Genomic DNA, 15003 nt, shown 5'->3' on the forward strand with positions numbered 1-15003 from the left:
ATTCTAATTTATTAATAAGGAGAAATCTCATTTAAGCTAATATTGCTGAAACTTACTTCTCCTAAGGGCTTCAATGTTGCAATATTATAGGTTGCTGGATCACGTTCCACTAAACATGTTTCTGTAAGTGCTAGAATTCTTTTTATAGGTTCCTTCAAACAAAATTGATACATATTAAAAAATTATTGAAGAAAAATGTCAAAATCAGATGAACAAATTTTTACTTTTAACATATGGGCTTACCGAATGTCTAGGTGATATTTTTTGGACTACAAACTCTGCTAAAGATGTGATGGATTCATCAGTGCTGTATTTCCCAAAGCGAAGATTCAAATATTGCTCAAATTCTAAAGGTTCTTTTCTGATCCGCAATGAAATACCTATATAGTTGCCAGCATGATCTATTGCACTTTTGATAATTTCTTCTCTTTGTTCTGATGCAAATAAATGCTGCACAAATTTTGAAATTTAAAAAGTCAGCGTTGAAATAACTAAAATGTGACCTTAGTGAAATCAGCTCATAGGAAAGTGACTGAAGGGGCACTTCTAGCAAAAAAAGGTAGATCTTATCAGAAGTAAATAAGCAGTGTGTTGTGGCTGAAATACTATTATTAAATTAAAATCACAAAGTCTGAGATAGAGAGCCTGGCAAAATAATCACTGAATAGAAATTATCTCCTAACTTCTCAGAGTCTGGTTCTCATCACCGCGTGGAAAACAGCGCTCTGGGGCTTCCAGAAGAGGCCCCAGGGACCCCAGCTAAGTCCAGTCAGGGCGTGGGTACTATGTGGACAGGATTCCCAGTTTCAACTAAGGTAGCTCTGACTTCGTCTGTTTTTATATAGTGGACTTTCTTGTAAGATTACCTTGAATAATGTTTAAATGTTTACAAGTCATTGGCCTATGAGTATTACAAACCAACCTCTAGAGTGTATTACAAAGGTTAAGGATATATTGCTACTTGCATTTGGTACCTGGAGGCCAGAAATGCTTAATATCCCGTGAAGGGCAGGGCAGGAGAATCCCACACAAGAAAGACCTGTCCTGCCCAGAATGCCACTAACTACCCTGCTGAGAAACACTGGATCAGATCATGTTTTAAAACCTCATTTTATTCCCAGCAGCATATCTAGTCACTATGGATGCAGCAGGTACCAGATGAAGGTTTGCTGAATGGATCTGTCATGGTCTCATATTTGTAGTGAATGTCTCATTTTAGCTAGTGTCTTTTAAAAGGCAGACAGTATGCTTAGAAAGTGGATGATTAAAATTTAAAAGTGCTTAATGCCATCAAGCAATAAAAAATGTTGGCAATTCTTATCCTTAATGTTTACCTTATGCATTGTAAGGCTTGGTGAATTACTGTGATTCTGTTAAGGTCTGTGAGGCCATATTCCTGTAATTAGGTATGTTTTCCACCAAGGTGTTAATCATTATAAATTTCCACCACCCAGGGAAGAGAAAGACCTTTGGACAGCACTATGACAGCAGGCTTTAGGCTGCTTTAGTGTGGGAGAAGGAACTAATTTTCTCTTTGGGCCTTCACCTTTTGGGTCTAGACTCAGAGGTAACAAAATGTCTACATGTACATTCCTAGATGAGGGACACTAGGATGGTACCCATCATCTGGGTAAGCAGTGAAATCTAGGATGAGTAAAGGCCTGTAACTCTGAAGAGTTAACATATTTTGTAAGTCAGATTGTTCACCCCATCCACCATTTTTTTTTTTTTTTTTTTTTTTTTTGCGGTACGCGGGCCTCTCACTGTTGTGGCCTCTCCGGTTGCGGAGCACAGGCTCCGGACGCGCAGGCTCAGTGGCCATGGCTCACGGGCGCAGCCGCTCCGCGGCATGTGGGATCTTCCTGGACCGGGGCACGAACCTGTGTCCCCTGCATCGGCAGGCGGACTCTCAACCACTGCGCCATCAGGGAAGCCCCACCATTCTTTTTACTTCCCTTTTGCTACCCTCTAGCCTCTTGTATATCCAAAAGACTTGCCCTGGCTCTGTTACCCAGGGATGGATAATTTATCTACAGAACACTAAATCTTGGAGTAGTGTTCCCAGGACATTAAGGAAGCTATGGGAATTAAAATTCTCAAGAGAAAGGCTTCTTGAGAGTAAGTTCAGCTGAGCCTCTCCATGTGGACCCTCTTAATGCTCATCTTTGAGATGTGGGGTTTAATTAAGGCAGGACGTTTCTTATAAAAAAAGATGGTCATCTTCTACAGCTCAGCTTCTACTGCCAACATACAGGGCATTCTGCCGTATCCCAAAATTTACATATAATCAGAATTTCAAGACAAAAACATGCAATAAATTCCAAATTTGAAGTTTCAATGAATATTCAGATTACAAATAGCTGGGCGAAGGAAAGAAGACTATTAAAAAAAAGATTTTAAAATACCTTTTCAAAGAAAGCTTAGAAACTTTCAGGTAAGACATTAATAATAATGAAAATAAAACTGTAACTACCATTTATTGAATATTAAGCCACACACTGTGCTAAGCATTTTACATAGATTATCTGATTCAATCCAAAACACAAAAACCTATTAACATACCTATTACTCTCCTAATTTTATAGAGCTGCAAATTGGGATTCAAGCTCAGGTCTCTTTGATACCAAAGCCTGCACTCATAATACATATCATACTTCCTCCCTGAGGACTCAGGAAATTTCAAAATTAACTCTGCTGTCCTTCAAACGGTCATGTCCCTTTTAAAATGGCTTTTTAAAAACACTACTTACCAATCTACTAAATCCGCCATAAAGTATACAAAACCCTCCTTGATAATCAGAGAGATCTACAAAGCCTTCAATATTTCTATAGTCATAGGAACAGAGGACTCTGTTGGTCGCAGGATTAATTTGGTCAAAGCCTCCTGGTGTTACTTCCAAAATGACAGGTTTTCTTATATCACTCCAGTGATGCTTATAGCAGTTATATCTCTAGAGAGAAAGATAATAATACTTTTAGATTCATATTTAAGTTTACCATAAAACACAGTTATATTTAACTTATCAGTCACTACTGAAACAACCAAAAACTATAAATATGTAGAGATACTATCCAAATTGTTAAAATCATTTTTATTTTAGACATTTGGAGGTTTATGTTTATTCAATTAAGAATGTTCATGCTAACTGAAGACAGTATGACCTTTTACAATTAACAAAGGTTTGGGTTACAATATTTTGTGAAACAATTTTAAGTCACCTTTATGCAAATCTATAAAAAAATTTTTTTAGGGAAATCCTAAATAGAAATGCTATTCTTCAAGAGTTCTATTGGAGAAAAGATTTCAACTTTTGTTAATGGATTTCTAAAAATTAGATTATAGTTGCTTTACAATGTTGTGTTAGTTTCTGCTGTACAACGACGTGAATCAGCTATATTTATACATATATCCCCTCCCTCTTGGATCTCCCCCCCCCACCCCATCCCACCCATCTAGGTCATCACAGAGCACTGAGCTGAGGTCCCTATGCTTCTTTTAACCAAGTTAGATATAGAAAAGAGCTAAGTCACATTTCAGGGCTGCTACAGTATTCAATTTAAACACCGTAGGCTTTTCCAATCACACCATTGGAAACATCTTTAGAAGTTTGATCTCATTAGCAAGTAAAATTCCATTTAGAGAACATTCCTTTGTAAATTAAAGTACCTAGGATCAGAAATAATTACAATGGTCAACATCCATTTACTACCCAGTTTTACTCTTAAAAAGAAAAAAATGTTTAATTGAGGCTGCTAACTAAAATGATGTGTATAGAATAATTTAAAATAAAGGCAAAATGAGGTAAAGAGAAAATAAGGATAACAAAATGTCAGATGTGTAGTGAACATTCCCTTGTCTACCCAAAAAGACCACAAAGTTTTCTACCCATCAATATGAAGAGGAACACATGGTCAGTTACATGATTCTTAAGGTAAAAATAAACTGGTTGCTGCTCAAGAGTACAACTATTTCTAATACTAAAATAAGAGAAAAATTCTCTTGCAGGTGTTCAGAAAAGACAGTAAGGCATTAGATAATAAACACCTCCGCTAATACTCCAACATTAAACCCAGCAATGAAGTTCACAGGATCATACCACATCAATCCCCTCAGCATTACTGATCTATGGCATCATGCACATTATGGTTTCATAAAAGGAATTCTGCTGAAAGACAAAAAGGCCTGCATTAACGCAAGAATATATCTAGAGCCTTGATTCCGAACTAAAGGATGGAGCAGTGCCACACCTTTCCAGCAGAAGTGGGGGTAGAAGGGAGGCCACAAAAAGTGGTGCTTTTCCCAACTATGCTGGTTTACATGCCCCACAGCCCACTCGCACAGGATACTCTCCATTCCTCCAGCTGATAATCAACTGTCAAGTAAAGAGATTTGCCAAGGGAAACAAATCACTGTCCTTCAGGACTGTGGAGGCCAAGACAGTCTTGAGAGACCTTGATTTAGAGTATATCCAGGGGCAATGAGAGGCCTGAGGCCAAATTCAACTTATGTAAAATTGCTGTCCTTCAGGCAATCTTCTAGGGATACTGTTTTCACCACAAAATTTTGAAAAGTATTAAGTTGCTGAAGTTAACGGATATAAAAGGAAGTTTATAAACAAAATCTCTAAGTATGCTTCTGGAAGCAGTTGTTTTCCAAACAGACGAGATATACAGAAAACTCACCCACTAACATAAAATAACTAAAATAAGCATACTAAATTATGATTTATATAAATCTGATTGTGCCTCATCATGTATAAGAAACAAGCAGCTCACCAAACACCATTAAGCTATTTTAAATGGCTCCTGGGCAACCAGTCAATTGCTTGAGTTGAGAGCAGTGAGGCTTTTGGGACACTAAAACAGGAATAGAACATCTATATACAGGATGCGTGAGGGCTTTTAAAAAAAACAGCGGAACAGTGCTGCCAGGATATGAGAGTTCAGATCCTGCCTTCTGCCAGAGGCTAGCGTTCTGGACAGTGCTATGAGTTTACACATTACTCTACATCCCCCCTATTTCAAGGGAGGGAAAAAAGTATCAACACCCATTTACCGTCCCCAGAAGACTCTGATTTAGTTTAAATGCTGCTGTAACGTGACTAGAGAAGGCCTGGAAAAGTTAAATTCTAATGAGCTTCCTGAAAGCTGTCAGTGCACCCTGCAAAGCTTCATTATTGGCCAGATCCAGTGCAAGAACATGTAATAAGACAGTTTCAATACATAAACATTCTTAAAACTTTAATACTTCTGAAATAGGAATCTCCTACACCAAACAACTATTGCATGGTCTAACAAGTATTATCAGCAGCGTGAAGCTTCTCTTGCTGTTTCAGAATACTGAATAAAGACTTCGTGAATGAAGCATTGTTTTTAATGCTGAGTTCTAGCTGAATATTTTTTCCCAACTATCAGCAGTAACAGTCATAAGTCTAATTATTCATATTTGAGTTTCCTGTTAAATTACACTCATCTCTCTATCACATGATATCAGGAGACATTAAAGTTGTTTCATTTTTTTCCCCTTTAACTTTGCCATAAAGGGAACACACAGTTCATGGAATGATTTCTAAAGCACAACATTTGAAATAATAAAGATAGATATTAATAAATGTTAAATACTTGCCCTTCCTGTGATTTTTCCTTCTGAAAAATCAGTTCTAAATCTCTGAAAGAGAAGATATAAGCATAGTTTATAAACACAGATTGGTAAGACAGACTCACATTTCAATTCAGTACTTTCTATCCAAAGTTAAAATCCTAACTTGGTAACCCTGATATTAAAAAATGTTATTAGGGACATCCCGGGTGGCACAGTGGTTAAGAATGTGCCTGCCAATGCAGGGGACACAGGTTCGAGCCCTGGTCCAGGATGATCCCACATGCCGCGGAGCAACTAAGCCCGTATGCCACAACTACTGAGCCCACGCGCCACAACTACTGAAGCCCGTGCACCTAAAGCCCGTGTTCCGCAACAAGAGAAGCCACTGCACTGCAGCAAAGAGTAGCCCCCACTCGCCGCAACTAGAAAAAGCCTGTGTGCAGCAACAAAGACCCAATGCAGCCAAAATAAATAAATAAATCTATTACAAAAAATGTTATTAAAGTTATAGTTTAAGGATATTCAATAAAGTGTGAAATTTTACTGAAAAACAGGATAGATTAATTAAACGTAAAACTGCTTTGTTCTGTATAATGTATTTAAAAACTATCAAATATAAAGGATTAACCAGCCTATCAGTAAGAAAAAAGTGAAAGTTTCACAGTGTCGAGTTAAGGGTCAATAAGAAAAAAATAAGCATAGTGGGAACAGGGACTCAGAACATTAATATTTGTAGTTTAATGTAACTGTTTCATTAAGAAAAAGAAGAGAGAAATTTAGTTTATTAACATGAAATGGTTCTTACCAATGCTTCTGTAAGAAGTTCTGTTCTGTGCTCTGTAGAAAATTTTAATGTTTCTGACTTTTTTCCACTGCCTTTACGAAATGTGAGGTTGAACTCTGTTCCTTGTCCTTTTCCAACAGGGCTGATGCTGCAAATGTCTCCATAAGGCCACTAACAAAAAGAAAGGAATTCTTTCAACTTGTGCTATACTTGGGGAAATGCAACACTTATTTTTACTACTTTAATTTCACAATCACTGATTAAATGAGAAAATTTTACAAAACAGTACTGAGGTCTAGAAACGGTTTTGTCTTACAATAATTCTATAAAACAAACTTTTAAAAGTTTTCAGTCATCAGAGACAATAAAGAAGTCCTATCCGTTTTCCAAATTCAATGATTGATGACATTAATCCAAAACAATTAAAATACATAGATGTGAAAAGAACTGGGGAATAGCATTTTATGATTACCTACAAATGTGTCAAAAACAGCAACAAAAAGAAGAATGTAAAACATACCTAATTTAGAATTAAAATAAACTAGAATATATTTATGTTTACTTACCCATATTCACATTAGTCTTGCCTTTATAAATAGTAACCTTACTTTCATTACAAGTATTTTCCAACCACTGCACTTGTGACTTATGTATGCCTGTATTACAGTAACAAGGCTACCTTTAAAATTATAAAGAATTTACGAATTTTACATTAAAAAGACTGCTGTAATCAATAGTAACATATTAAAATGTTATACCCCTTAGAGCCTAGAAATAAGCACACACATGCCCCCTTTATTTATGCTTGGTCCTGAGCACTTAGCATTATATAAGCATATTAATCTTTTTCAGATTTGACACTTCTACCCTAAAGTACTGATTTCAGACAGGGAGTCATGGGTCAGGTTTTAACCTGGCTTTTAAAATTCAAATGGAGTTCAAACACCTAATAGCTTCTAACATAATTACCTGATTTGTTACTTCTAGGGTATTGGGATTATATGTAGTAATCGCATGGGTTCCAACTGAAAAGACACGCTTATACCTACAAAGGAAGTACTTAAGTTTAGTCTTAAATAAAAGAAACATTTTATAACAAAATACATATAACACAAAAGGAACATTTCAATAAATAAATAGAAATGTGTTAACTGATTAACGTGACTAAATATATCTTCGTTTTATATTCTCACATTTTTAATGTTCTGAAATGCTACTGGTATTAAGACCCACCCATCACTCATTTTACTGTGAAAAAGTAAGATCCTTAAGTAGAAAAGTAAAACCTATGCAAGCAATCTTGTGCTGTTAGTATACATGAAGTTAGCAAATCACTGCCAGAGGATGCCAAAAGATTCTAAATGGGAAAATTTTATTAAAAAAAAAAAGACACTGTACACTACTAATTGTTTCAAAATATCCTTTCGACAAGAACATGATGCAAATGAAGGAAAAGCTATGGCCTACAACTGGTCTGTCACACTACTATTCTGGAATCTATATAATTTCTATTTAAGCAACTACCTATTACATTTAAGTGCTGCAATTTTATAGAAGTAGGAAGGCTACATCACAGACAAGCAATTTTCACTTCTCACTTCACTTCCTTCACTTAAAGCAACATATATGAAGGAGAAAAACCATCTGGGTATCAGTAATCCTTTAGAAGAGAGAGCAATTCATAATGATAAAAGTGGAAACTGAATTAGAAAAATTTATTTAAAACTGAAGAATTAGCTCTTTGGAAATAAAATAATAAAATAGGTCTAAGAAAATACAAAAACAAAATTAGGAATGAAAGAATTTATAACCATAGACACAGAAGAAAAAAAATGATGTTAAGTCTATGCTGATAAATTTGAAAATTACGAATAAATCAACCCCTATATAGAAGAATTTAAGAAAGCTGCAAACAATTACACCCTAAAAAAGTACCAAGGCTCAAACAAGGAGATGAAATCTTAAAGGAACAGGTAAATCCTATGCTTCTTAAATTGTTCCAAGAAACAGACTAAGGACAGCTTCTCAATTCTTTCAGTGATACTAAAATCTAGTAAGTCAATACAAAAAAGAAAAAAAATACACCAATCTATTTTTAAATAAATACTATCAATATGAATCAAATGGCATATTCAAATAGTAATACACCATGACCAAAGACAGTCATTTTAGGAAAACAGTTGAATATCAGAAGAATGTATTAATTGATAATATTTATTGAAATATCTATTTGTATTTTAATAAGAGATTTTTAAATGATCAAAAATGTATGTTAAAAACAATCAGATGCCTTTTTTTTTTTTTTTGCCGTACGCGAGCCTCTCACTGTTGTGGCCTCTCCCGTCACGGAGCACAGGCTCCAGACGCGCAGGCCCAGTGGCCATGGCTCACGGGCCCAGCTGCCCCGCGGCACGCGGGATTCTCCCAGACCGGGGCACGAACCCGCATCCCCTGCATCGGCAGGCAGACTCTCAACCACTGCGCCACCAGGGAAGCCCCCCAGATGCCTTTTTTATATGTATGGAAAAGACTGTGCTTTTCTGCTTTAAACTACTAATACAGTAAAAAGGCACCTTAATCCAGCAGCCACTAGCTGACTCAAGGGTCACACACTAGGAGTATTTCCATTAAGATCAAAAGAGCTCTCTTTCACATTTTAATTTCCCTATTATTTCTTCTAATCATAATATTATATAATAAAAATGATGAAATTCCCATTTTGGGGAAAAACGATAGATTGTATTAGTCTTCCATATTGCTATATTACAAATTTTTCTCCCTAATTTCATATGTCTAAAGTGGAATGGGAAACTAAAGAATGAGAGCCCTTCCTTTTAACATAAAAACATTCATTTGCTGCTTTCTAAAGTGGGGAGAAGTTGAAGGATTGGTGAAGTGGATGAGGATTTATCTAAACAGATAAAAAGTCTCAAAACTTCAGAAGCTTAATCAACTAATGGGAACAAAGAAAAACAAAGAAAATCTTATTAAAGCAATATTTGCCTCAGAAGATTACATAATGAAATCAAATGTATGACAGAAATATGAATTCACAAATTTTAACTTTCAGAATCATCTTGAGAGTCAAACATGACACTTTTTTTAAATTTTTATTGGAGTATAGTTGATTTACAATGTTGTTAGTTGCAGGTGTACAGCAAAGTGAATCAGTTATACATATACATATATCCACTTTTTTTTTTTTTTTTTTTTTTGCGGTACGCGGGGCCTCCCACTGTTGTGGCCTCTACCGTTGCGAAGCACAGACTCTGGATGCACAAGCCCAGCGGCCATAGCTCACGGGTCCAGCCGCTCCGTGGCACGCGGGATCCTCCCAGACCGGGGCACGAACCCGCATCCCCTGCATTGGCAGACGGACTCTCAACCACTGCGCCACCAGGGAAGCCCTATATCCACTTTTTTAAAGATTCTTTTCCCATATACGCCATTACAGAGTACTGAGTAGAATTCCCTGTGCTATACAATAGGTCCTTTTTAGTTATCTATTTTATATATAGTAGCGTGTACATGTCAATCCCAATCTTCCAATTTATCCCTCCCCCCCTTAACCCCTGGTAAACATGTTTGTTTTCTACATCTTTGACTCTATTTCTGTTTTGTACATGAGTTCATTTCAAACATGCCAATTTTTATAATCCTGAAATAAAACTACAGAACTTATTTATTTTACTCTGGGAGCAAAAGTCTAAGAATTAAATGCCTGAAATGTTCCAAATGTCAACTAATGTTGTCATATTCAAAATCTTAGAGGATCTCAGTTAAGAAAATATACTTTTCAATTCTATACTAATTTCCTCCACACAACGAAGCCCTTTCTAATTTCTAACATTTTTCTCATGTAACTTTTTCATCCTGATTTGTGCCGTGCAAAAGAACTTTCCAAAATGATGGAAACATTCTGTATCTACACTGTCCAATTAGGTAGCTCTATTGAGCACTTGAAATGTGGATAATGAGCAACTGAATTTTAAATTTTATTTAAACTTAAATAGCCATGCATGTTTAGTGGCTACCATATGGGAGAGAACACAATCTAGATCCTGCAGCAAAAGGATGCTGGAGTGAGGTGCTCATTAGGCCCAAAGTACTGTCATGACTAGTAAACTCAGAGCTATGTTTCAGATAAATACAGAGCTCTAAAAGCCTTCCTAAGAAGAGAGCTGTAAGAAAATTCTCAGGAGAATTCCCTTCCATTCCCCTTTCTTCCCCTTCCTTTCTTCTAAGAGCTCCCCATGCCTCTCTCCTCTAGAATGGCTGCTGGACTACTCTTTAACGTTAGGGCAAATACTTCTAGGTCATTTAAAACATTTATAAGCAGCCCTAAACCTTCAAAGAGTATCTAAAAAGTCCCTTGGAGATCAGATTTAGAGATTAAAATCTGAATGAGCTCACATGTATGGTATGTTAGTTACACCTGCAATTTAAGGTTTTTCTCTTAAATTTTACTTTCACCAAGTCACTGGTGTCTTAAGTCATAAAGAATAGACAAATACTCTATAAATTCAAGGAGGTACATGTATTCCTTATCTTTGAAACTCTAACTCCTAGCATAGTACCCAGCACTGCATAAAGCCAGGTACTCAATAAATGTTTATCCAATAGCTAAACAGACCAGTCCATGCATTCAGATCTATATGACCCATGAGTTTACTCTTGCTTTTAAAACACAATATAAATCAGATAGCAATTAACAGCACACCAATTTTTTTCTTCATAACTACTGTGACACCAGGAAAAGACTAAGTTCATATCTTTAGGAAGAAAATACATTTTATTCATTATCTGTAATGAGAAATTGCCATTTTAATTTTTTTTTAATATTTTTTATTGAAATATAGCTGATTTGCAATGTTGTGGGGTTTTCGTTTGTTCTTTTGGCTGCATCGGGTCTTCATTGCTGCACGAGGCCTTTCTCTAGTGGCGGCGAGCAGCGACTACTCTTCGTTGTGGTGCACGGGCTTCTCATTGCAGTGGCTTCTCGTGTTGTGGAGCACGGGCTCTAGGCATGCGGGCTTCAGTTGTTGTGGTGCGCGGGCTCAGTAGTTGTGGTGTGCCGGTTCAGTAGTTGTGGCTCGCGGGCTCTAGAGCACAGGCTCAGTAGTTGTGGCACACGGGCTTAGTTGCTCTGCAGCATGTGGGACCTTCCTGAACCAGGGCTCGAACCCGTGTCCCCTGCATTGGCAGGCGGATTCTTAACCACTGCACCACCAGGGAAGTCCATGAAATTGCCATTTTTAAATCATAATAATTTAATTTGCAGTTCTATGGGTCTGAGATGAATCTCTTGGCTAATTCTTAAAAATTATCATACTAAAAACAAGTTCTTATTACAAAATATACAGCTACATAAAATCAACTACAAAAGGAATAAAGAATAAAGTAGACAAAATGAGAAATATATGACAGATGATGCCATACACATGATGAAATGTGAAAGCAAACACCTTTGCCCCCAATGAAATTAATATTCATTAGTAAATATATAATATTCAATATATTTACTGCACTTGTTTACTTTTCTTCAGGAACTAAAGCCACACACATCATTAAATGCCTGTAGGGAGTAGGCATTTCTTCCACTCCTTAAGTTTTCTTAACTCACAGATTTATTCCAATGTGATAGCCTATTAAGAAATGATTTACATTACCCATTAACTATAAGGTTATTTAGAATCAGGAAACTAATGGTACTCAAATAAATTACAAAGTATTTGAGACAACTGCTTTCTGTGTTGGGTCATTTTGCTCCCATAGCAATCGGTGATAAAGAACTGGGTGATAAGAACAAAAGATGTGCTAACAATAGTGCTGATAAGAAAGATCATCTGACAGCAAAGCAAGACCGCTGAAGCAAAAACTGGGGATGTACTCCAGTTTTGGATCTTGATAAGTGATGTTCAGATTTTTTAACAGACAGATTAAATTTATATTAACTTATATGAAAACAAACACACTCCTGTATTAATTCCTGCAAATAAAAATGTTATGCCATTCTTAAACTTTCTAGTCCTTATGAATATTGCTTTCTTCTTTGAAACAATTTTTTATATCACGATTTTTTTCCATATGGCAAATTTTTTTGGGGGGGAGAGAAAAAACTAATATATTAGATCAGATATTGCGTATTAAGTATTATCATGGATTGATCCAATATTAAATGAGCATAGTGTGCTGGGTTGAACGGTGTGGCAGTGAATAAGAGTCCCTTAAAGACCTAGTTTCCTCTGGGCAGATATTTTGTTTGTTATTTAGTTAACTAATTCAGACATCTGAAATAAACCTCAAAGTAGTAATAGCTAAGATACCTGTCGGTCATTGTATGAAAGTTTATTTCGGATTTGAATTTCTTAACTAGCTTATATCAATTAGGCATGTACAATAGTATCAAGAGAAAGAGATATTACAAAAATATTGGCCACCATCACAATGTCATACCCTTCTGCACAAAAATTCATATTATTCAGTTCTCTCAAAATAGAGAAAATTAAACATTACTTTTTTGTAAGGTATAGAAAAAGCTTGTGTTTATTATAAAATAATGGTTCTCAAATTTCTTGGGATAATAAAACCTTTGTGTGTTACTTTTAAAGTTAAGATCCTCAATCCTTTCAGTGGACAGTCTATGCAACAGGTCTCAAATAAGCCAAACACATCTAATCAGAGTTGGAAGACAGCTTTTATGTTACCTCATCTAGTCCTTATAACATACAGCTCGAACCCTTATAGTACCTTGAGTAAAGTTGGCTACTTTTAGTAGTTGACGACTACCAGTACGAGAGAACCAACTAACCTATTTGTTTTCCAGTACTGCAGATATTGACTATTGTTCCTTAGTTCTAAGCCAATATATACTTCTCCACAAATTTCACCCTCTGGTCCAAGTTCTGTCTTTCAGCTTCATATGAAGCATACCTAATTTTTCTGCCAATCAGACTTTCAGTGCGAATTCTTTCCTAGGTTGAACACCTAGGTGCCTCAACCATTTAAAAGTAAGATCTGGGGGCTTCCCTGGTGGAGCGGTGGCTAAGAATCTGCCTGCCAATGCAGCGGACATGGGTTTGAGCCCTGGCCAGGGAAGATCCCACATGCCGCGGAGCAACTCAGCCCGTGCGCCACAACTACTGAGCCTGTGCTCTAGAGCCCGCGAGCCACTACTGAGCCCGTGTGCCACAACTATTGAAGCCCGTGTGCCTAGAGCCTGTGCTCCACAACAAGAAAAGCCACCACAATGAGAAGCCCACGCACAGCAACAAAGAGTAGCGCCTGTTGGCCGCAACTAGAGAAAGCCTGCGTGGAGCAACAAAGACCCAACGCAGCCAAAAATAAAATAAAATAAATAAACAAAAAGATTTGGACACCAATTTCTAGGAGCCTTTAGGATTCTCACAGAATCTAGAGTTTTTCCTTTTATTATTAAAAGCTTGAGAATCTAGTTACTTGCACTAAATTTTAGTCCATCAGATAACGTAACTAGGGATAACTGAAGTGCAAGTTTTCTCAAAGAGTTAAGAGATCAATGGTAAGCACTCTGACAGTTAAGCCCATCAGCTCTGGAGTCACACTGCCTGGGTTCAAATACTGCCTAAACTGTTCACTTACTGTGTATCCTCTGATAACTTGCTTAACCTCTCTAAGCTTCAGTTTCCGCATCTGAAAGATGTGGATAATATGCATACTTAGCTCATAATGTGAGAATTAAATAATCCATGTAAAGTGCTTGTCACTTAGTGTTTATAATCAATAAATGTTATTCTTATTGCTCTTATTCTGTTGACTGAATAATGGGCGGGAGGGTTCAACACTCCACTAGTCACTGAACTAATTATTATCAGTATTATTATGTTTCAAGTATCCACGACTGCTGAATTCATATTTAAAATACAGAACAAAATTAATTGATCATTCATCTCATTATATTACCGGGATACTCCATTCTGGTCAAACTCCACTTGAAAGATGAGTTTCACCTGAGAGGGCTCATTTACATTAGAAGTTGTATTCCTCAGAAAAGAGAAAAAAGAAATGTATAGGAAACATTCTGCGGTAACTCAGTGAGAAAATGTCCCACTTCTAATTAAAGGGCATCCCATGAAATGTAGTATTTTTTTTTTATTTTTTTTTTGCGGTACGCAGGCCTCTCACTGTTGTGGCCTCTCCCGTTGCGGAGCATAGGCTCCGGACACACAGGCTCAGCGGCCATGGCTCACGGGCCCGGCCGCTCCGCGGCATGTGGGATCTTCCTGGACCAGGGCACGAACCCGTGTCCCCTGCATTGGCAGGCAGACTCTCAACCACTGCGCCACCAGGGAAGCCCGAAACGTAGTATTTTAAGGACTTATTTTCTGTGATGCAGGGTCCATATTTTTTCCTGCTCACATGGAGCTTTCTTTTAAACAGGCTTTTTTAGAGCAGTTTTAGGTTCACAATAATATTAAGCAGAAGGTACAAAGATTCCCAGTATACTCCCTGTTCACACCTATGCACAGCCTCCCCCGTTATCAACAAGCCCCACCATAGTGATACATTTGTTAAAACTGGTGAACCTACACTGACACATCATTATCCAACAAAATCCACAGTTTACATTAGAGTTCAC

General features: G+C 36.9%; 1 protein-coding gene across 1 annotated transcript in view; it reads right to left on the reverse strand.

Annotated features, from left to right (window-relative positions):
- Nucleotides 1-15003, reverse strand: part of DNAJC13 (DnaJ heat shock protein family (Hsp40) member C13) — a 124187-nt gene that overhangs the window by 86399 nt on the left and 22785 nt on the right. The window contains exons 3-8 of the mRNA XM_060149843.1: nucleotides 7356-7431; nucleotides 6408-6557; nucleotides 5627-5668; nucleotides 2751-2951; nucleotides 244-450; nucleotides 57-152 (exon numbers count right to left, since the gene is read on the reverse strand). Of these exons, the coding sequence (XP_060005826.1) occupies nucleotides 57-152; nucleotides 244-450; nucleotides 2751-2951; nucleotides 5627-5668; nucleotides 6408-6557; nucleotides 7356-7431 (772 nt within the window). The remainder of the gene's footprint in view (nucleotides 1-56; nucleotides 153-243; nucleotides 451-2750; nucleotides 2952-5626; nucleotides 5669-6407; nucleotides 6558-7355; nucleotides 7432-15003) is intronic.

This window comes from Lagenorhynchus albirostris, chromosome 5 (assembly GCF_949774975.1).
Source record: "Lagenorhynchus albirostris chromosome 5, mLagAlb1.1, whole genome shotgun sequence".
NCBI classification, from domain to species: Eukaryota; Metazoa; Chordata; class Mammalia; order Artiodactyla; family Delphinidae; genus Lagenorhynchus; species Lagenorhynchus albirostris.